The 24209-nt window shown below is 42.4% G+C and overlaps 1 protein-coding gene across 1 annotated transcript in view; it reads left to right on the forward strand.

The window, feature by feature from the left end:
- Window positions 1–44: 44 nt before the first annotated feature.
- styxl1 (serine/threonine/tyrosine interacting-like 1) overlaps window positions 45–24209 on the forward strand; it is a 36086-nt gene continuing 11921 nt past the window's right edge. Inside the window, exons 1-4 of the mRNA XM_043718798.2 lie at window positions 45–204; window positions 6833–6894; window positions 11999–12098; window positions 18715–18848. Of these exons, the coding sequence (XP_043574733.1) occupies window positions 102–204; window positions 6833–6894; window positions 11999–12098; window positions 18715–18848 (399 nt within the window). The 5' untranslated portion in view covers window positions 45–101. The remainder of the gene's footprint in view (window positions 205–6832; window positions 6895–11998; window positions 12099–18714; window positions 18849–24209) is intronic.

Consider the following 24209-nt stretch of genomic DNA (forward strand, 5'->3'; position numbering starts at 1 on the left):
GCGGAGCCTTCCGTAACTAAGAAGCCACTGAGAGACTGCAGCAATCGGAAGAATTAGAAGTTAATATTCAGCACCCAGTTATTTGCTCCTTTACTGTTGTGATGGCTGGAATAATCTTTTGTGAAGCCACAGAGCTCTATAATTTATTGAATCAATGCACAAAGTACTCCAGGTTAACAGAGCCTATTTACCTCTATTTAGTTGGTGAGTAAAGACCACAGCAGGGAGACTGAAGTCATCACAATGAAATGTATTGGGAACACATTACAGTGCAGAAAGGAGGGCGTTGCACCATTAGTGGTCTGTTAAAAGAATAGGGAAAAGAAAGAAAAATAATAGATATCAAACAAGGGCTGGGTAAGTTAAGAACAAAAATAAACGTTGGAATAGGGTATGAGCATAGGAGAAATTTGATTTGATTTATTATTGTTATGTACCTATTTTTAGATTAGATTAGATTACTTACAGTGTGGAAACAGGCCCTTCGGCCCAACAAGTCCACACCGACCCGCCGAAGCGCAACCCACCCATACCCCTACCTTTACCCCTTTAACCTAACACTACGGGCAATTTAGCATGGCCAATTCACCTGACCTGCACATCTTTGGACTGTGGGAGGAAACCGGAGCACCCGGAGGAAACCCACGCAGACACGGGGAGAACGTGCAAACTCCACACAGTCAGTCGCCTGAGTCGGGAATTGAACGCGGGTCTACAGGCGCTGTGAGGCAGCAGTGCTAACCACTGGGCCACCGTGCCGCCCTCTATTTGGTGTGCAATACAATCAAGATCATGCATACAAAGATCATTGGATGATTGAACAGAGAGAAATACAAAATTACGGCTGCAAAGGAGGTGCACAAAAGCAAGATCAACATGAGTTTTGAAAGGGAAAGAAGCTGTTCTTAAACCAGTTGGTTCATGTGTTTAATGTTTTGTATGTTCTGCCTGATGAAAGAGTTTGGAAGAGATTATAACCAGGATGGGAGATGCAATGACAGAAGAGTTAGTGGTTTATGTTCTTCTTAGCTGTAACTGCTTCTCTCTCTCTCTGTCTCTCACTGTATCTCAATCTTCAGATATTTCTATATTGAAGTTGGAAAAGTGCAATTTGCTTTTCAATAGGTTTCAGTCTGGATTTCTTTTCTCAGGGCAACTAGATCACATGGGCCTGTCTCTACTTAGAAATTTAGTACAATCCCAATTCACAATTAGAACAGAACCCCTTAATTTAGAGGAGACATTTTAAAATTTGAGGTGGTTGTCTGGTGCTGTAGGTAGATTTCTGCCTCTGAACCAGAAGCCCCTAGTTCAAGTCTCATTCCGTGATTAGATGGCAATGGAAGGCACATTGATAATGTGATCAAACATGCAAAGTAACAATTTGTTAATCCTTCCACCATAGGCCAATGGCAGGCAGTAAGAATGAAAAAGATTCCTGGTCGTTCCACATGATGAAAAGAAAGTGGAATCTCTAACATCACTAACAATAGCTCCAGGCTACAACAGGCTGTAAAAGTATATGTACCTCATCAACTCTGCCTCTTTGGGGTCAAGTTGATTCAGTTAGTTGGATGGACAGTGTGCACCAGTTTGGTGGCAACACACTGAGTTCAGTCCCCATTCCAGAAGTGGTGGATTCAGAGCCTGCCTCTTTGCCCTATGAAAGGTGGAGAATGCAGCAGTATGGATGGACCCGTTTTCAGGCAATGAACTGAGGAAGAAGAATATTCTAAAATTTGAGATGCTTGTCCCTCATCCAAAACAAATTGGCCAGTCTGCTCAACTGATAATTTATATTATTTCTCCTAAAACATATGGTTTGATATGTAAAACCTGGAGTGATACATGGGAAGATATTCAGGTACAAATGTTAATGCTTAAATTATATTCAAGGATTATTGTTTAAAATAAGGATCCACCACTTGGTTTATCTTTTTTGGCCTGACCTTTAATATAAAGATAATGTAGATTTTATCTGCCCAACTGATAAACTGATTGGCCTGGCCTCAATAAATCTAACAATATAGGTGAATAAAGTGGCTATTCTAGCCACATCATGCTGATCCTTATTGTCTCTGGGTTTGTGTGTTCTTTGTTTTCTGCACAAAACACTGCAAAGGAGTTCCTGAACGCAAGCATTTGGAAAGTCAAATTGTCAGTTTTGTGGTAGGAGAAAGGAAGTGTCTCACCACTTGACAACTTTCACTCAGGCCAATGTGCAAATATGACCAACATAAATGCTGCCCTTGAGCTGATTATTTAGGCTCATGCTAGTTAAAATGTCCAATTTATTTCAAAAAACTGGTTTTATAGATTTATTACAAGCAGCTGAAATTCAGAAGATAATTTATTTGTGAAGCTTTACTTTCAAGTTAACTGCTCATAATTTTGTGCAAATAGAAAGTTGGCTGGTTCAATGTGATTGCTGGTGAAACTGTGAAAAATCCTCCAAGTTGTCTGAAATGGCTGTGCCATCTAGATTCTTGATTTCCACGAGACAGCCTATGTCCCACCAAGACAAGAAGCCATACTGAGCACTTCCATGAGAATTTCTCACACTATCAATCACACATCAACCATAAGACTCTATAAATTCAGCAAGCCAATATATCATTATACTAGTGAGCGTGGTGGAAGGACAATCATGCTCATGTACACAAGAGTAGGGACTGGAGGGTGGATGAGCAAATGATCATAGCACTGTGGTACAGACAGCTATTCAAACGGTATGCTTTCCTTTATTGGTCAGAGTATTGAGTACAGGAGTTGGGGAAGTCATGTTACAGCTGTACAGGACATTGGTTTGGCCACTATTGGAACATTGCATGCAGTTCTGGTCTCCTTCCTATCAGAAAGATGCTATGAAACTTGAAAGGGTTCAGAAAAGATTTACAAGGATGTTGCCAGGGTTGGAGGATTTGAGCTATAGGGAGAGGCTGAACAGGCTTGGGCTGTTTTCCCTGCAGTGTCGGAGGCTGAGGGGTGACCTTATAGTGGTTTACAAAATTATGAGGGGCATGGATAGGATAAATAGGCAAAGTCTTTTCCCTGGGGTCAGAGAGTTCAGAACTAGAGGGCATAGGTTTAGGGTCAGAGGGGAAAGATATAAAGGGGCAACTTTTTCACACAGAGAGTGGTACGGGTATGGAATGAGCTGCCAGAGGAAGTGGTAGAGGCTGGTACAATTGCAACATTTAAGAGGCATTTGGATGGGTATATGAATAGGAAGGGTTTGGAGGGATATGGGCCAGGTGCTGGCAGGTGGGACTAGATTGGGTTGGGATATCTGGTCGGCATGGACGGGTTGGACCGAAGGGCCTGTTTCCATGCTGTACATTTCTATGACTCTATGACTCTAAATACATAATAGTGATTGGAGACAGTATAATGAGAGGAATAGATCTTAATGTCTTCTGTGATCCTGAGTCTGAGTCTGAAAGGCAGCATTGCCTGCCCAGTGCCCGGGTCAAGGACATTTTCTCTGGCTATAGAGAAATTTGGAGTGGGAGGAGTGGGATCCAGTTGTTGACATCCACATTGGTACCAATGACATCGATAAGAGTAGAAATGAGTCTTTTCTGAAAGAATTTGAACACTTAGGAGCTAAATGAGAGAGCGGAACCTTCAAGGAAATAATCTCAAGATTACTGCCTGAGTTATGGGCAAGGGTAAATAAAGTCAAGGAGTGAACTGCGTGGCTCATAGATTGGTCTGGGAGGAATAGATTTCAGGTCATGGGCGCTGTCAGAAGTACTCAGGGAGGGGGGAGAGGGAACTGTTCCTGAGGATGAGCTTCACTTAAACTATGCTGTGACTGAGTTCCTGGAAAATTGAATATACAAGGCTAAAGAGAGGTTTTAAACTAATCAGCATGGATGGGTTTGGGAGAAGGGAAACATAGGCCTCCAAAGGTTATGACAGTATTTCTGAGCAGCTATTTGGATGATATGATGATAATATTATGATTTAAATATGTTTCCACCCTGCTAATATCTCTCCCACAACTTTTTGTTCAGATCCCCTGAGTCTACTTTCACCCTACCAACAAAACTGAGATTTATCTAGTTAAAGTTGCTGATGCCATCATTTTTAACTGTACCCAGCGTTATCTTTCCTTATCCATTTGATTCCTAGTTACAAAAACACATATCCTATTCACTGCCAAGATTATCCATTTCATATCCCTTGCATCAATGACTTTCACTCTTACTTCATTGTCACCTGTACACTGCTGCATCTTAAATTCTCATTCCCTGCATTTGGAGCTACACAGTCGCACCATGCCAAGAAACTCAGTTATTTTGATGTCAGGGATCTCAGCAATTTGAGATTGAGAGTTTTGATGGAGATCCATGTTTAAAAAACATTGTGGGGAGGCTCTAAGAATTAAATGACTTTAACAGTTGAGGAAGGAGAATTGGACAAAGAGTTGTTTTGCTTTGCTTGACACTAGTGCGCACACCCAAAACTAAATGACATAGACCTTTCCATGCTGTGACAGTGGTGGCTGGATGAAGCCCTTAAGTACTCGTCAATAGGACGAATGGCAGGTGGGCTTCATGAAGTCTCCCCACACCCATAAAAGTTCAAGCAGGTCAGGGTGGGTGGGTAAACAATGGTGAGATCTCCTGCTAGATTTTACATGACCCTCATCCTCATCACAGCAGTTGAGGAATGTAAAATACATCTCTGCCCCTCCTGAAAATGGTAACTGTGTTTTTCATAGTTCACTACATTTCTGAGTTTTGTGACATCTGCACACTGTGAAGTTATGCCCTGTATCCTCAATTAAGCTGTGAAACCAATATTGGGCTCTGGGGGACAACACTGCACACTGAACAGAAAACAATGATTGATCATTATTCTCTACTCTGTCTCACTCTTAGCCAATTTTATAACCTTACAGCTACTGCTGTTTTAATCCCATGGTCTTCAACTTTACAAACATTTTCTAGAAGTTCATTGACACAACATCAGTCAGGCTACCTTATTAACTTGCTTTTATTTCAGTAAAGAAGTAATTCACATTAGTCAAAGGTTTGCCTTTAAAAGTACCTTCTGACTTTAGTTTTCTAAAATTAAATTTTAGTCACATAACTCATGTAACAGATACTCAATAAAAGTTATTCATTTATGAGAAGCAATTTTTTTAGCACACAGATAGTGAGACATTGAGTCAATAAAAATCATGTCTCATTGTTGCTTTATTCTCAGGTAACCAGACCAAGTGCCTCTGAAAAGACTTCAGAATGTTAACATCGGGACCAAAATGGTGTAAATTGGAAGACATAATAAAAACTCATCCCCAGGCATATTCACATTTTTTTCCAAAACCAATTATTTTTCAGATGCGTTTGTCAGTGAGTCATATGCAGCTTTTATTTTCAGCTAACAGAGGAGGAGGTAATATTGGCTGATTTGATCCATACAGGATAAATTTGTATTCAACATTGATATCATTGTGTGCGGACAGGCTATTTGTGAGTTAGTGAATTTTGTTTTTGTTATGTCCCTGCTAAGCCTACTGCTCAAATATCATCAACACCATTAGTCTTTAATTTGCTAAATATCTTCAACCGGTCTGCGTGTGCTTGAATCTTTCTTAGAATGCTTCCCCTGTATTATTTTAGTTCTCATATATTGCAATCGTTCTTCTGAATGCCTTTTTCAGGATGGTGCTGAGAAAATAGGTTGCAAGCAATCACAATAATGTCTCATTTTAGCCTACAGAAAACGTTGGAGCATTTCTTGAGACTTGGTTTAATGTTGGAAAGATCAAGTGAATTATTTTACAAAAGATAAACATCCAACTTAAATTACAGTCACATAATTATGCAGAATGGGCCGACATTTATGGTGGACATCTTTTATACAAGTATAAAATATAATTAAATGTTTCTACTCTAGGGAATAGCTAACTCTTTCTAAAAATTTAAAATTTTTCTTTCTTTTTTTTATCACACTTGGAATCTAACTTATCCAAAGTGGTGGTTGGAAATGAAAATGGCTTTTTTTTCTCTTTCTTAAGTTTAAATTAATTGGAACATTTCAAATTGACATTTCAAACTGAACTATTTATTTAAATGGAAACACTCCTTTTATATTTTGTCAGTTTATAAAGAACAACTCAACCAAATACAATCTGAATCAATCGTGCAATTTTAAATAATCTTTTTGTCCAACATGCATGTTCTATAATTATCTGACCTGCAGATTTTTTTTCCATACATTTGCACTCAATAACTGAATTTAGCGATATAGTCACTAATTGAAAACTAGATGCAAATATTTTGGTTTTGCTATAATAGCACATCCTTAATTTAAGTGCCACATGTTTTCCACATTACACTTCTAAATGACTTTGACCACTAGAGTAGGGGTCCTGGTGTTTTTTTTTACATATAATAGACACTATTTATTTAACCTGAATAAAAAGAGTAACTGTGGAATTTAATGTTCCAAACACTAGTAAAAGTCCCATAGTAATTGAAACAGTAGTTTAAAGTTTGACACTACTACAAAATATCCCAAAGTAGATCTGCTGAGAGAGTCAGGAGTTTATTGCACCAGTACATACCTCTTATACTAAAAGAGTTAACATAAGTGGTAAACAGGTTTGAACTTTGCTTAAAAAAAATCATACAAGCAGCAACAAATATAGCTTCTTTAAATTTCTTTGCTTAAATGTATAAATTATGAGCAGATCAGTTAATAAGCCTTACAAAACTTTAGAAACAGAATAAACATTTCATGCCTTTTCTATCATCTAATAAGAACAAATTTTCACTGTAATAGAAATTCAAATTCAGCATCATTTGTTTTATTACAGATGTACGAACAAAGTCTCAGTATGATGAAAGTCATGTGATAACAGCCAAGAGAGCAAAAATGGTAACATTCACTTTCTGTTCTCATTTTAAGATATTGTATGTTAGAATGTTGCTGAAGTTTTTTGACTTGCAACCATCAAAGTAAAATGCAATAATACCAAACTTGTAACAATCACAAAAATTTATCCTGGAGGAGAAAAAGATGCTGATTGATTGGCGTGTCATCTCTGATTGGCCCAAATATGGTGAAAGCTTTGGGGATGTATAGGCTTCCCAAGCTTGTAGTTAATTTTTAAAAATGCAATGTTTGGACATACTTCCTTTTGTTCAGAGAACATCTCACTGCATATGAACTTATGTCAATTCTGTCAAGCCTTATTTGAGCCATCTTATGAGCTTGATTGATTATCTTAAATTGATGTTTGAGGTATTATGATTGGCCTTGGGATTATTCAGCAAGTGTGGCCCAATTATGGAATCACATCTAATAATGTTTTGGAGTCTGAAAGCGCAAGCTGAAAATTATAGAATTGTTACAGTGCAGAACTATGGGAACCAAGGAATATGGAGTAAGTATGGGAAGGTGAAGTTGAGGTTGAAGGTAATGTATTGAATGTTGAAGCATCTCAATGGACTCTACAACCTGCTTTGACTCTTCTTTCTTTAGATTCTATTATAATTGATATGACAAATGATGTTGAGGAGTTCTGACCAAATAATTACAAAATGTACCATTCTTAACAATTAAGTAGTGATAAAAAATAAGAAATTCAAAATTAAATGAACTGCATGAGTTTGCTATCTCATTAGGTAGGTCCAGCCAGTGACAATCATGTGTTTTTTTTTTGCATTTGATAAAATTAAGGGCTTTCTTTATAAGAGAGTGGTTGAATAGGCTGGGGCTGTTTTCACTGGAGTGTCGGAGGCTGAGGGGTGACCTTATAGAGGTTTATAAAATCATGACAAACTACTGTTTCAATTACTATGGGACTTTTACTTGTGTTTGGAACATTAAATTCCACAGTTACTCTTTTTATTCAGGTTAAATAAAATCATGGATAGGGTAAATAGAGGAGGTTTCTCCCTGGGTGGGGGAGTCCAGAACTAGAGGGCATAGATTGAGGGTGAGAGGGGAAAGATGTAAAAAAATCAAAAGGGGCAACCTTTTCACACAGAGGGTGGTGAGTGTGTGGAATGGGCTGCCAGAGAAAGTGTTGGAGGCTAGTACAATTGCAACATTTGAAAGGCATCTGGATGGGTAAGTGAATAGGAAGGGTTTAGAGGGATATGGAATGGGTGCTGGCAGGTGGGACTAGATTGGGTTGAGATATCTGGTTGGCATGGACGAATTGGACCGAAGGGTCTGTTTCCGTGCTATACATCTCTATGACTCAATGACAGGGTTTCCTTGGCCTTGGGAACTTTGAAACCTTTAGTAAGATGAGAACAGCCTTTGGAATAAAACAAGAAATTATTCCCTCTGGCCCTTCAATCTCAGCCAGAATCCGATTTCTCCACAATATAAACCTCACAGTATGCAATAGAATCTGCACATAGTTAGGACAAATCAAATCGGTAACAATACCTATAGAGGAGGAATTCCTGTGAGTATGTACAGGATGGTTTTCTGGACCAATACATGAAGGAACCAATGAATGAGCAGGTCATCCTAAAATGGATATTGTGTAATAAGAAAGGAATAATTGGCAATCGAGCTGTGTGAGACCTTTTGGGGAAAAGTGGCCATAATGTGATATAATTCATCATGAAGGTGGAAAATGATGTGATTGACTCTATGACTAAAGCCTCAATCTAAACAAAAGAAACTGTGATGGTGTAAGGTACAATTTGGCTATGATATATTGGGGAACATTACTTAAGGGGCTTACAGTACATAGGCAACGGCTCATCTTGCCTGCACGGGGATTCTATTATATAGTGCTAATCTCCTCCCTCTTCTAAATCCCTGTACACCATCTATGCCAATAAAAATTCAATGCCCTCTTAAAAGCCTCAATTGAACCTGCCTCCATGACATTTCAGGGCAGTGCAAACCGTACTCTTAACTATGAACTGTGTGAAAAAGTTTCTTTTAATATCATTCTTGCTTAGTTTACAGATCACTTTAAATCTGTGCCCTCTTGTTTGTTATTTCTTTTATGAGCAGATACAGTTTCTTCCTACCTACTCCATCCAGTTCACTCAAGATTTTGAAAACCTCTATCAAAACTTTTCTTGGTCTTCATCTCCAAGGAATATAGTCCAAATTTCTTTAGTCTATCCTCATAACTGAAGTTTCTCATTCATGGGAACGTGCTTGCAAATCTCTTCTGCATTCTTTCCAATGCATTCACATCTTTCCTATAATGTGATGCTCACAACGTTATACAATACTCTAGCTGCGATCTAACAAGTGTCTTGTACAAGTTCAATATCACCTCCTTGCTCTTGTACTCTATGCCCCGAATAATAAACCAAGAATGCTGTATACTTTATTAACTGCTCTTCCACCTGGCTACCTTCAGCTCTTGCACTTCATTTAGAATCGTACTCCTATCTTTCAGTGTTCTTCTGACCAAAGTGTATACCTCACACTTCTCTGCATTGAACTTCATCTTGCTACCTATCTAATCATTCTCCCAACTTGTCAATGACTTTTTGGAGTTTCAAATTATCCTCTCCACAGTTTACAATTAATCCAAGTTGAGTGTCATCTGCAAACTTTGAACTCATCCCTGTATACCATGATTAATAGATATCATGAAAAGCACGTGTTCAAATATCAACATCTGGTATTTCCAGACAAACCTTCTTCCACCCCAAAATATATCCATTAATCATTAGTTTTCTATCCCTCAGCCAGTTTTTTTTTTATCAATTTAAAGAGTGCATAGAGAATTCCAACAAGTATTCATTCCTGTCTGGTACTAAAATAAAATGGGAAAGATGGCTCAACTGTGGCTAACAAGAGAAATTAAGAATAATATTAGATCCAAAGAAGTGACATGCAAACTGACCAAAAAAAGCAGATTTTAGGATTGGGAGCTGTATAGATTTCAGCGAAGGGAGACAAATGGATTAAGAGGAGAAAAGTAGAATCCAAGAGTAAGCACATGGAGAACCTACAAACTGATTGTAAAAGATTCTTTGGTATGTGAAAGGAAAAAGATTAGTGAGAACAAATCTAAGTCCTTTACACTCAGAAACAGAGGAAATTATAAAGTATAACAAAGAGATGGCAGACCAATTAAATACATACTTTGGTTCTGTTTTCACACAGGAGGACACAAATAACATTCCAAAAATGTTTTATACATAGGATCTAGTGAGAGGAAGGGACTGAAGGAAGTCAGTATTGGTAGGAAAATTGATAGAATTTAAAAACCAATAAATCTCCAGGGCCTGATAATCTATATCCCAGAGTATTTAGGGAAGTAACTTAGAAATAGAGGATAGTCATCTTTCAGGTTTCTATCGGCTCTGAAAAGGTCTAATGGACTTGAGGGTAACTAATATTACCCTTTCTTAAAATAGTGGAGTTAAGAGAAAATAAGGAATTATATGTCTAACATTGATAATGGGGAAAATGCAGGGGTCTGTTGTAAAAGATTTAATAGCAGAGTCCTAGAAAAACCACGGCTAACAAGGGAAATTATGGATAGTATTAAATCCAAGGAAGGGGCATTCAAATTTATGAAAGGCAAATCATGTTTGATAAATCCACTGAATTTTTTTAGGGATGTAACTAGTAGAGTGGAGAAGGGTGAGTCAGCAGATGTGGTTCATATTTTTTTGATACAGTCCCACATAAGAGATTTGCATGTAAAATTAAAGCATATGGGATTAGTGGTAGTGTGTTATCATGGATAGAGAGCTGGTTGACAAAAAGAAACAACAAGTAGGAATAAATAGGTGCTTTTCTGAGTGGCAAACAGTGACTAGTTGGATACTGCCGGGATCAATGATTGGATCCCAGCTATTCACAATGTATATAAACGATTTAGATTTGTGTCATATCTCTAAGTTTGTAGGTGACATTATGCTGACTGTGAGAGTGAACTTTGAGGAGGATACAGAGATATTTCAGTGTGATTTGGACAAGTTGAGTGAGTGGGAAAATCCCAAGCAGATGAAGTACAATGTGGATAAATGTGATTACCCAATTTGATAGCAAAAGCAGGATGACAGATTATTATCTGAAATGACAATAAATTGGGAAAGGGGGAGGTGCAATGAGACCTGGTATGTGAAGGGAAAAAGATTATTGAGGACAAATGTAAGTCCTTTACACTCAGAAACAGAGCAAGTTATAAAGTGAAACAAAGAGATGGCAGACCAATTATATACACCAGTTGCTGAAAGTAAGTATGCAGGTGCCTCAGGCAATAAAGAAGGCAAGTGGTATGTTGGCTTTTATAGCAAAAGGATTCAAGTGCAGGAGCAAGACCACACCTGGAGTATTGTGTGAAGTTTTGGTCTCTTTGTCTGGGGAAAGATGTTCTGGGTATTGAAGAAGTGCAAGAAAGATTTATCAGACTGATTCTTAGAATGACAGGACTGAAGTATGACGAGAGACTGAAGTATGAGGAGAGACTGGATCAATTAAGTCTATATTCACTGGAGTGTAGAAGAATGATCTCATAGAACCAGACAGGGGTGGGCCTGTGGAATTCTCTGCCACAGAAAGCAGTTGAAGCCAAAACATTGAATGTTTTAAAGAAGGCTGAAGGAATCAAAGGTTATGGGGACAAAACAGGTACATGGTACTGTGTGGGGACAATCAGCAATGATCATATTAAATAACAGAGCAAGCTTGAAAGACCAAATGTCCTATTTTTGTTCCTATTTTCTACGTTTCTATGAACCAAGGCTTTTGAGTTTCCCAAAGCACTACTGAGCCCTCTCAGTCCCAGCTTATCAGTATATTTAAAAACAACCCGTGATGTCTAACAGAATATTTAAATGATTTATAAAAAGTTGTCCCTTTACTGGTGCAGTGGAAGCAGCCTGGGAGACTTTATACCTTCAATGTGACCAAGGCCTTTGCCCGAACTGAAATACTAGGCCCTCAGAATAGTACGGTGTGATGTTAATAATTTTCCCAACTTTTCCAATATAGATTTTTATTTTATACAAGTAATTTAGTCACTGCTGTTGCTTTTCAGGATGCATATGGTAATTATTTGCTACCACAAGATATAGAGCTTGAGTGTGTAAAGTATTGTGTGGTGTATGATGGACACACAAAATCATCTGACGTGGAAGGTAAATAGAAAATCAACATATACAGTTATAATCATTTAGACGAATTAAGAAGTTATACTATAAGATTACTGATGATAGTAAATGTATCATATATCCCATCAGATATCCATTGACAGATGGAGGGCATAATGGATGTCCAAGGCAATGCGGCTGATTTTATGCCATTGACCAAAATGTATTTTTACTATATGGTGTGTACATTTAACAGTACTGGATTGGTGGTGCTGGAAGAGCACAGCAGTTCAGGCAGCATCCAAGGAGCTTCAAAATCGACGTTTCGGGCAAAAGACCTTCATCAGGAATAAAGGCAGTGAACCTGAAGCGTGGAGAGATAAGCTAGAGGAGGGTGGGGGTGGGGAGGAAGTAGCATAGAGTACAATGGGTGAGTGGTGGAGGTGGATGAAGGTGATAGGTCCGGGAGGAGAGGGTGGAGTGGATAGGTGGAAAAGGAGATAGGCAGGTAAGGCAAGTCTGGACAAGTCATGGGGACAGTGCTGAGCTGGAAGTTTAGAACTAGGGTGAGGTGGGGGAAGGGGAAATGAGGAAACTGTTGAAGTCCACATTGATGCCCTGGGGTTGAAGTGTTCCGAGGCGGAAGATGAAGCATTCTTCCTCCAGGCGTCTGGTGGTGAGGGAGCGGCGGTGAAGGAGGCCCAGGACCTCCATGTCCTCGGCAGAGTGGGAGGGGGAGTTGAAATGTTGGGTCACGGGGCGGTGTGGTTGATTGGTGCGGGTGTCCCGGAGATGTTCCCTAAAGCGCTCTGCTAGGAGGCGTCCAGTCTCCCCAATGTAGAGGAGACCGCATCAGGAGCAACGGATACAATAAATGATATTAGTGGATGTGCAAGTAAAACTTTGATGGATGTGGAAGGCTCCTTTAGGGCCTTGTATAGAGGTGAGGGAGGAGGTGTGTGCACAGGTTTTACAATTCCTGCGGTGGCAGGGGAAAGTGCCGGGATGGGAGGGTGGGTTGTAGGGGGACATGGACCTGACCAGGTAGTCACGGAGGGAACAGTCTTTGCGGAAGGCGGAAATGGGTGGGGAGGGAAATATATCACTGGTGGTGGGGTCTGTTTGGAGGTGGCGGAAATGTCGGCGGATGATTTGGTTTATGCGAAGGTTGGTAGGGTGGAAGGTGAGCACCAGGGGCGTTCTGTCCTTGTTACGGTTGGAGGGGTGGGGTCTGAGGGTGGAGGTGCGGAATGTAGACGAGATGCGTTGGAGGGCTTCATTAACCACGTGGGAAGGGAAATTTCGGTCTCTAAAGAAGGAGGCCATCTGGTGTGTTCTCTGGTGGAACTGGTCCTCCTGGGAGCAGATCCGGTGGAACGGAGGAATTGGGAATACGGGATGGCATTTTTGCAAGAGGTAGGGTGGGAAAAGGTGTAATCCAGGTAGCTGGGATTCGGTAGGTTTGTAAAAAATGTCAGTGTCAAGTCAGTCGTCATTAATGGAGATGGAGAGGTCCAGGAAGGGGAGGGAGGTGTCAGAGATGGTCCAGGTAAATTTAAGGTCAGGGTGGAATGTGTTGGTGAAGTTGATGAATTGCTCAACCTTCTCGCGGGAGCACGAGGTGGCGCCAATGCAGTCATCAATGTAGCTGAGGAAGAGTTGGGGAGTGGTGCCGGTGTAATTACGGAAGATCAACTGCTCTACATAGCCAACAAAGAGACAGGCATAGCTGAGGCCCATACGTGTGCTCATGGCTACCCCTTTGGTCTGGAGGAAGTGGGAGGATTCAAAGGAGAAATTGTTAAGGGTGAGGACCAGTTCGGCCAAACGAATGAGAGTGTCGGTGGAAGGGTACTGTTGGGGACGTCTGGAGAGGAAAAAAACGGAGGGCTTGGAGGCCCTGGTCATGGCGGATGAAGGTGTAGAGGGATTGGATATCCATGGTGAAGATGAGGCGTTGGGGGCCGGGGACCGGAAGTCCTGGAGGAGGTGGAGGGCGTGGGTGGTGTCTCGAATGTATGTGGAGAGTTCCTGGACTAGGGGGGATAGGACAGTGTTGAGGTAGGTAGAGATGAGTTCAGTGGGGCAGGAGCATGCTGAGACAATGGGTCGGCCAGGGTGGTCAAGCTTGTGGATCTTGGGAAGGAGGTAGAACCGAGCAGTGCGGGGTTCCCAGACTATGAGGTTGGAAGCTGTGGGTGAGAGATCTTCTGAGGTGATGAGGTTCTGTTTGGTCTGGGAGATGATGGTTTGGTGACGGGGGGTGGGGTCATGGTCGAGGGGGCAGTAGGAAGAGGTGTCCTTGAGTTGACGTTTGGCTTCAGCGGTGTAGAGGTCAGTGCGCCAGACTACCACTGCGCCCCCTTTATCCGCTGGCTTGATGGTGAGGTTGGGATTGGAGCAGAGGGATTGGATGGCTGCGCATTGTGAGGGTGAGAGGTTGGAGTCGGGGAGGGAGGTCGACAGGTTGAGGCGGTTAATGTCCCGGCGGCAGTTGGAAATGAAGAGGTCGAGGGCAGGTAATAGGCAAGCGCGGGGTGTCCAGGTGGATGCAGTGTGTTGGAGGTGGGCGAAGGGGTCCTCGGAAGGTGGGCAGGAGTCCTGATTGTAAAAGTAGGCTCGGAGGCGGAGGCGATGGAAGAAATGTTCGACGTCACGGCGTGTATTAAATTCATTGATGCATGGACGGAGGGGGATGAAGGTGAGTCCTTTACTGAGGACTGATCATTCGTCCTCAGTGAGGGGAAGGTCTGGGGGGGATGGTGAAAACTCGGCAGGGCTGGGATCTGAGATCTGGTGTAGGTGTAGAGCTGGGAGTGGGGGCGGAACCTATAACTGGAGTGGGTGTGATGGTGGGGGGAATGGGGGTGGAGTCATGAGCAGGGGTAGTGCTCCCCTCGGGGTTCTGGGGGTTGGGGATAGTGACAGTGGGGTCTGTGGGGGGCATGTCAGCAGAATGCACTGTCACTAACCCCACCCCCCAGAACTGCATTCTGCTGACAACCTCACCATCAAGCCAGCAGATAAAGGGGGCGCAGTGGTAGTCTGGCCCACTGACCTCTACACCGCTGAAGCCAAACGTCAACTCGAGGACACCTCTTCCTACTGCCCCCTCGACCATGACCCCACCCCCCGTCACCAAACCATCATCTCCCAGACCAAACAGAACCTCATCACCTCATGAGATCTCCCACCCACAGCTTCCAACCTCATAGTCCGGGAACTCCGCACTGCCCGGTTCTACCTCCTTCCCAAGATCCACAAGCCTGACCACCCTGGCCGACCCATTGTCTCAGCATGCTCCTGCCCCACTGAACTCATCTCTACCTACCTCAACACTGTCCTATCCCCCCTAGTCCAGGAACTCCCCACATACGTTCGAGACACCACCCACGCCCTCCACCTCCTCCAGGACTTCCGTTTCCCCGGCCCCCAATGCCTCATCTTCACCATGGATATCCAATCCCTCTACACCTCCATCCGCCATGACCAGGGCCTCCAAGCCCTCCGTTGTTTCCTCTCCAGACGTCCCCAACAGTACTCTTCCACCGACACTCTCATTCGTTTGGCCGAACTGGTCCTCACCCTTAACAATTTCTCCTTTGAATCCTCCCACTTCCTCCAGACCAAAGGGGTAGCCATGAGCACACGTATGGGCCTCAGCTATGCCTGTCTCTTTGTTGGCTACGTAGAGCATAGAACATAGAACATAGAACATAGAAGAATACAGCGCAGTACAGGCCCTTGGGCCCTCGATGTTGCGCCGATCCAAGCCCACCTAAACTACACTAACCCACTATCCTCCATATACCTATCCAATGCCCTCTTAAATGCCCATAAAGAGGGAGAGTCCACCACTGTTACTGGCAGGGCATTCCATGAACTAACGACTCGCTGAGTGAAGAACCTACCCCTAACATCAGTCCTATATCTACCCCCCCTTAATTTAAAGCTATGCCCCCTTGTAATACCCGACTCCATACGCGGGAAAAGGTTCATACTGTCTACCCTATCTAACCCCCTAATCATCTTGAACACCTCACCCCTAAACCTTCTTTTCTCTAGTGAAAACAGCCCCAAGTGCCTCAGTCTTTCCTCATACGATTTTCCTTCCATACCAGGCAACATCCTGGTAAACCTCCTCTGCACCCGTTCCAATGCCTCCACATCCTTCCTATAGTATAGCAGTTGATCTTCCGTAATTACACCGGCACCACTCCCCACCTCTTCCTCCGCTACATTGATGACTGCATTGGCGCCACCTCGTGCTCCCGCGAGAAGGTTGAGCAATTCATCAACTTCACCAACACATTCCACCCTGACCTTAAATTTACCTGGACCATCTCTGACACCTCCCTCCCCTTCCTGGACCTCTCCATCTCCATTAATGATGACTGACTTGACACTGACATTTTTTACAAACCTACCGACTCCCACAGCTACCTAGATTACCCTCTTCCCACCCTACCTCTTGCAAAAATGCCATCCTGTATTCCCAATTCCTCCGACTCCGCCGGATCTGCTCCCAGGAGGACCAGTTCCACCAGAGAACACACCAGATGGCCTCCTTCTTTAGAGACCGCAATTTCCCTTCCCACGTGGTTAAAGATGCCCTCCAACGCATCTCGTCTACATCCCGCACCTCCACCCTCAAACCCCACCCCTCCAACCGTAACAAGGACAGAACGCCCCTGGTGCTCACCTTCCACCCTACCAACCTTCGCATAAACCAAATCATCTGCCGACATTTCCACCACCTCCAAACAGACCCCACCACCAGGGATATATTTCCCTCCCCACCCCTTTCTGCCTTCCACAAACACTGTTCCCTCCGTGACTACCTGGTCAGGTCCACGCCCCCCTACAACCCACCCTCCCATCCTGGCACTTTCCCCTGCCACCACAGGAACTGTAAAACCTGTGCCCACACCTCCTTCCTCACCTCTATCCAAGGCCCTAAAGGAGCCTTCCACATCCATCAAAGTTTTACTTGCACATCCACTAATATCATTTATTGAATCCGTTGCTCCCGATGCGGTCTCCTCTACATTGGGGAGACTGGACGCCTCCTAGCAGAGCGCTTTAGGGAACATCTCCGGGACACCCGCACCAATCAATCACACCGCCCCATGGCCCAACATTTCAACTCCCCCTCCCACTCTGCCGAGGACATGGAGGTCCTGGGCCTCCTTCATCGCCGCTCCCTCACCACCAGACGCCTGGAGGAAGAATGCCTCATCTTCCGCCTCGGAACGCTTCAACCCCAGGGCATCAATGTGGACTTCAACAGTTTCCTCATTTCCCCTTCCCCCACCTCACCCTAGTTCTAAACTTCCAGCTCAGCACTGTCCCCATGACTTGTCCAGACTTGTCTTACCTGCCTATCTCCTTTTCCACCTATCCACTCCACCCTCTCCTCCCTGACCTATCACCTTCATCCCCTCCACCACTCACCCATTGTACTCTATGCTACTTCCTCCCCACCCCCACCCTCCTCTAGCTTATCTCTCCACGCTTCAGGCTCACTGCCTTTATTCCTGATGAAGGGCTTTTGCCCGAAACGTTGATTTCGAAGCTCTTTGGATGCTGCCTGAACTGCTGTGCTCTTCCAGCACCACTGATCCAGAATCTGGTTTCCAGCATCTGCAGTCATTGTTTTTACCACATTTAACAGTACTGACTACCTTGCTGTCTCAGGGGTTCAGCCATTAAGCAACTGAGTCACAACATAGAAAAAGATGGCTTTATTTCAGTTAAGCTAATTGAGTTTGCTAGTCTTAAAATGGGTGGCAACAGAGTTCCATAGTTGCCCTTTATGCCTCTGAATTGGGAAGTTGCAATTATAGAATCTGAGTGCTGAATTGTGATGTTCTCCCTCCTCTCTTATTGAAGAACCTCTGTTTTACATTGCATCTCCACTTAAGAGACCTGAAAGAAAATGATCGCCAATGTTCCAACTTTTCCTGTCCAAAAAATAATTTTGAATTTTTGTCAGTTTGGTGAGACATACAAACATACTAATTAGCACTTCGTCCCTCGATCCTGCTCTGTCATTCAAAATTATGATGGCTGATTTCATTCCCACCTACTTGAAAAAAACCTTTAACTGGTTGCTTATCGAGAATCTATCAACTTCTGCCTTAAAAATATTCAAAGATTCTGCTTCCACTATTTTGCAGAAGACAGTTCCAAAGATTCATCTCTATTCTTGAGAAAAAAATATTGCCCTCATCTCTGACTTGAAAGGATGCTTGCAGCAGATGGTATGTCTTCTTAAGCCCCTTATGTGACCCTTAATTATTTCAATTAGCTGTGTGCCTTTGATCAGGCCAACTTCCAATCTCATTGCTAATAAAATGGCTTAGTCCTGGGGCTGTATTGGGAAGCTTCCTAGACATGGCTTTGTGGCATTTTACCACCCTCCACCTCCAGCCTGCTAACCATGGGCCAGTAAAATCCCCCTTTCAATTCTGAATTATCATCAAGCAACTGGGATTCATAATCCACACGGGCTTCACTCCAAAGTCAGCCATGTGCAATTCAGGTTCAGGAATTCATGGACTGAGTGTATGAATTAAGACTGATTTCTTTAAACTGAGGTTTCATAATACTGTCATCTTGGGCTAATAAGTCATGATACTAATTAATTCTGTATCAATTCGAGGTCCTGCTATACTATATGCAAAGCTGCTGGAAGTTATCAGTCGCCAACCTATCATGGTCCTAAATGGTGGGTACGAATTCTTCTCTGCCTGCTATCCATTCTTCAGGACACAGAAAATATTTTACATGCCACAGGTATGTTTGGTAATCTTGAGCCATCTGACTTTATGTTCAGCCTGTTGAATCTGTGTTACAAAAGTGAGTTGCATGGGGTATTGTACACTATCCCTGTGCATTCTTTGTGAAAATCTGGACCTGTGACATGGTTTTAATGATGGTATCAGTTTTGTTGGTAAGAAAGAAGATTCACATTCAGATTGCTCTTTCGCTTCCCTAATAGGTGTTAAAATAAGAATCAATGTAGCTCTGCTAAGTCCGCTGCACTTGCCCTACTGTTGAACAAAGTAATTGTGTTGTTCGTCATTTCAAAGATGTTTTCACAATGAGGGACAAAGCAGAAACTGTAGTTAAGGAGGAGTAATGTGAAATAATGGGTGGGATTAACATAGTGAGAAAAGAAACATTAAGGTGATTAGAACATTGAAAGCAATCATATCACCCAGTGTGACTGAAAGGTATCCCAGGCTGCCAAAGGAAGAAATAGAGGAGGATCTGACCATCATTTTCAAATTATCTTTGGTTATTGTCATTGATGCCAAAAGACTGGAGAAATGTTAATGTTCTGCTGTCATTTAAAAAGAGAGAAAGTCTGAGTGATTGCAGACCAGTCAGCTTGAGCTTGCTGCTCAAGAAATTTGTGGGTGGCACGGTGACAAAGTGGTTAGCACTGCTGCCTCACAGCGCCAGAGACCTGGGTTCAATTCCTGACTCAGGCGATTGACTGTGTGGAGTTTGCACATTCTCCACGTGTCTGCGTGGGTTTCCTCCGAGTGCTCCGGTTTCCTCCCACAGTCCAAAGATTTGCAGGTCAGATGAATTCAGGTGAATTGGCCATGCTAAATTGCCCGTAGTGTTAGGTAAAAGGGGTAAATGTAGGGGAATGGGTGGGTTGCGCTTCGGCAGGTCGGTGTGGACTTGTTGGGCCGAAGGGCCTGTTTCCACACTGTAAGTGATCTAATCTGATCTAATCTAAATTATTGAAAAAATTTCTGCAAAACCACAGAATTATTATTTAGAAAGACACAGATTAATCATGGACATTAGACATCGCTTTGTTAAAATAAGTGTGAGTCTGACTAAAATGATTGAAATGTTTGAGGAAGTAATAGGAGGATTGATCAGGGCAGCATATGTAATGTAGACTTTAGCAAGGCTTTTGACAAAATCCCACGTGGCAGACTAACTTCCTGCTCTCAGGTTTAATTTTTCTGTTCCTATGTGGGACAATGGCCATAAGACAGCTGCCAGCTCTGGTCCATCTCTTTTGCTGCATCCCAAGTGATGTACACATGGCAGGCTGATCTTCAAATTAAGAGGTTCATGGGATTGGAGGGAAAATGGCAAGTTGAAACTCAGTGACAGGAAGCAAAGAGAATTAGTAGATAATTGTTTTAGTGATTTGACAGGCATGATTGAGAAGGTTACAACTTGTATGAAAATAAGTTGATATGGGTGAGAAAGGAAATCACAGAATATAAGAAGATATCAATGAACTAGTTAGTTGAGGAAAAAAGGTGACAATTACAATTCAATCTGGAGAAGCATGAGGTAATGTATTTAGGGTCGACAAATAGGGCCATTGAACACAGAATGTTTGGTGAGATTCTGAAATGTGTGGAGGACCAAAGGGATCTCATATATGTCTATGGATACCTGAAGATTGCAGGACTGTTACATAAGGTGGTCAGGAAGGCATTCTGCTCATCTAAGGAAAGATATATTAAATGGAGTGCATTCAAGTTCACTAGATCCTGGGATGAGAGGATTTTCCTATGAAGTGAGACTCGGTTTATATTTCTGAATGTTTAGAAGAGAGAGAAAGATGATCTCATTGTGTACTAAATTATTGAGAGACTTGGGATAGATTCTCGGAGGCTGTATTCTCAGGCTGGGAAGTTCAAAACTTGGGATCATGGTCACTAAATAAGGACTGGCATGGCGGTAAATATCTTCATGCAAAATGTTTTGTCCTTTTGGAATTATTTACTCCAGAGGACTGTGTATGCTTAGTTTAGATCAGAGTAGTGCTGAAAAAGCAAAGCAACCATGGAGCAGGAAACCTGATTTTTTAGGCAAAAGCCCTTCATCCTGCTCCTCGGATGCTGCCTGACCTGCTGTGCTTTTCCAGCACCACTCTAATCTAGACTCCGATCTCCAGCATCAGCATTCCTCACTTTTGCCCTGTGAGTGCTTAGTTGTTGAGCAGACTTAATTCAGAGATGAATAGATTAATTGGTACTAAGGGAATCAAGGGATACATGGATAATGTGGGAAGATGTGGCTGAGTTAAAAGATCAGCCATAACTTTATAATAGAGGAAGTTTGAAGGGCAACGTGGTCTCCTCCTGCCCCTAGTTCCATTCTATCCTGAACAAAGGGATCTGAGTGTCCATGAAAAAGACGAGGTGGTAGTACAATGCTAATGCCACTGGGTGAATAATCCAGAGGACAAGGCTAATAGTCAAATTCCAACCACCATCTGGTAGAGTATGAAGTTAGGAGAAAGTGAGGATTGCAGATGCTGGAGATCAGAGTCAAAGAGTGTGGCGCTGGTAAAGCACAGCAGGTCAGGCAGCATCCGAGGAGCAGGAGGATCAACGTTTCAGGCATAAATCTGAAGAGAATATGAAGTTTGTCTAATGGCAACTATGAAGCCATTTAAAAACAATCTGGTTGATTGAACTCTGTGGTCCTTACCTGGTCTGGCCTTCAAACATATTCCTGATCCACAGCAATGTGGATTCTTAAATGCCCTTGGAAATGGCCTAGCAAGCTGCTCAGTTGTATCAAACAGTTGCACAGTTAGGATAGAACCAACAGAGTTGGTGGCACTGGTGTTACACTGTCAGGAGGGGTTGTCTGGGTGCCTTGGACATTGACTCTCGACCCCATGAAGTCTCATGGAATCAGATCAAACAGGAAGAAGGTACCTCTGCTGATTACCACCTACCTTACCAACTCCACTTCCTCAGCTGATGAAGCAGTACTCCTCCAATTTGAAAGCCAGTTAGAAGAAGCATTGATGATGGAAAGGTCACAGAATATAATCTGATGGGGGACTTTAATGTCCATCAAAGAGTGGCTGAAAAGCACCACTACTGATAAAGCAGGCTGGGTTTTAATGGACACTGTTGCTAAATAGGTGTCAAGGGAATCAAAACGAAAATTACTTCTTCCTGACCAATTTATATGTCATAGATACATCTATTCATGACAGTATTGCTAAAGGTGACCATCACATAATCTTTGTAGAGATCAAGTTCGGCCTTCACAATGATAGATGAGTAGCACGACCAACTGTGCGAAGTGGAAAAGATTTTGAATAGATTGGCAACTCAAAACTCCATAAGGTGTTGTGGGCCTTTGGCAGCCACAGAATGGTATTCAAGCAAAATGTATAACTTCATGAGTTGACCTAACTCCAACTGTTCCATTACCACCAAGCTGGGAGATTGGCTTGTTTCAATGAAGAGTGTAGAAAGCATGACAAGTGACACTGTTAGGTTCATTTTTCTTGAGATTCTTACACATTTGATGCAGCTGCAAAACACCAACTTCTGTGAACAGCCAAAATTTTATTAAGAAAGTACAAGCCAGAGAGGAACCCTTAACACTCTTCACAATGCTTGCGAAGCCTGTCAAATGATCTCTCTGAACAAGGAAACAGTCCTTCCTATATACAAATTCTTTCCATCACAGTCAGTAATGCCCACAAGACAACCCTCAGCCACTCCCTCACAGTCACAAACCACTCAATTCGCAATGGAGTGACCTGATCATCTCCAGAAACAGTGTAATGTGAATCATCCTTTAATGGCCAGATCTGTTATAAATTGTGTTTTTAACCAGGGTGTGGTCAGAATTCCAAGTGCAATGTTCTTATTGATTCTGAATGATGATGATGCAAATAGAAGGGGATGACAATGTAAATTTACTCTGAATAATTAGGAAATGGCCATGCAAATGGCTCTGAATGACAAGGGATGACAATGTAAATTCCTTACATTCTACCTGTTAAGACAGAGACATATCACCCTAAGACAGAGGCATAACACCCTACCCTCAGGACATCGTATTTGCTGTAGGTCAGCAGAGCAAATTAACCCTTTAATATCTCAGCACACATACCTAAAATTGAGGTGCAACCCAGTGAAGCAATAACATAGGACTACTTGGGTGCCAAACTGAAGAAGGAGCATGCAATAAACAGCAAAGTTAAATCCCACAATGAACAGATCAGATCTAAATTTGCAGTTCTGCCACATTCTGTTGTGAATGATGGTGGGTCAAGGTTGAAATATTATTTTCTGTCGTAGTCTCTTTTTGAGACTACATATTGATTTTCGAAGTCTACTTTTCATTTTTAGGGGATTCTTTTTCATTCTCACTAACTTATTCATTCAATGTGGTGTAGTTATGTAGTAACAGTACCTATATTCTATACATGACCCCTCCACTAAAATTAAAGCCACAACACACAAGGAAGGCAAGCTTTAATTACCTTCTAGATGGTGGACAGGCATTGGGAAGATAGGAGGTGAGTTATTTGCGGCAGAATTCTGACCCGCTCCTGTGGCCACAGCAATTATTTGTCTTGTCCAGTTCAGTTTCTGATCAATGGTTAACACCTAGAATGTTAACGTTGAGGGATTCAGTGGAGATAATGCTACTGAAAGTCAAGTGGAGAAGATTAACATCTCTCGTATGTCATACTTTTATGATATGAATGTTGACAATTATCAGTCAAAGTCTGGATATTGTAGCAAATAGCATTCGGTATTACTGAGCCATAAACTGCTTGCTGATGTTCAATTTGGGTTTTGCTATGGCCAGTCAGCTCCTGACCAGATTACAATCTTGGGAAAACAGCTGAACACTCTAGAATTAAGGTGAGAATGACTGCTGTTGACATCGCAGCAGCATTTGACCAAAAATCTTAGCAAATCCAGAACTCATGGGAATCAGGGAGAAAATTCTCCACTGTTTGAAGTAATACCTGGCACAAAGAAAGGTAGTTGTGGTTGTTGGAGGCATCTCAGTTCAGATACTTCACTGCAGGAGCAGTTTAGCACAATGACCTACATCCAACGCTCTTTCGCTGCTTCATCAATTACCTTACCTCCATCCGAAAGTTAGAAGTAGGATTGTTTGCTGATGTTTGCACAATTTTCAACACCATTTACCACTCCCCAAATATTGAAAGAGTCCTGAAGCCCTGAAAAAGGATCACTGGACCTAAAATGTTAACTCTGCTTTTTCTCCACAGATGCTGCCAGACCTGCTCAGTTTCTCCAACAATTTCTGTTTATATTTCAGATTTCTAGCATCCACAGGTCTGTGTTTTATATTACTGAAGTAATGCATGTCCATATGCAC

Source organism: Chiloscyllium plagiosum, unplaced genomic scaffold (genome assembly GCF_037043375.1).
Source record: "Chiloscyllium plagiosum isolate Xiang-an unplaced genomic scaffold, Cpla_swu_hap1 HiC_scaffold_31, whole genome shotgun sequence".
NCBI classification, from domain to species: domain Eukaryota; kingdom Metazoa; phylum Chordata; class Chondrichthyes; order Orectolobiformes; family Hemiscylliidae; genus Chiloscyllium; species Chiloscyllium plagiosum.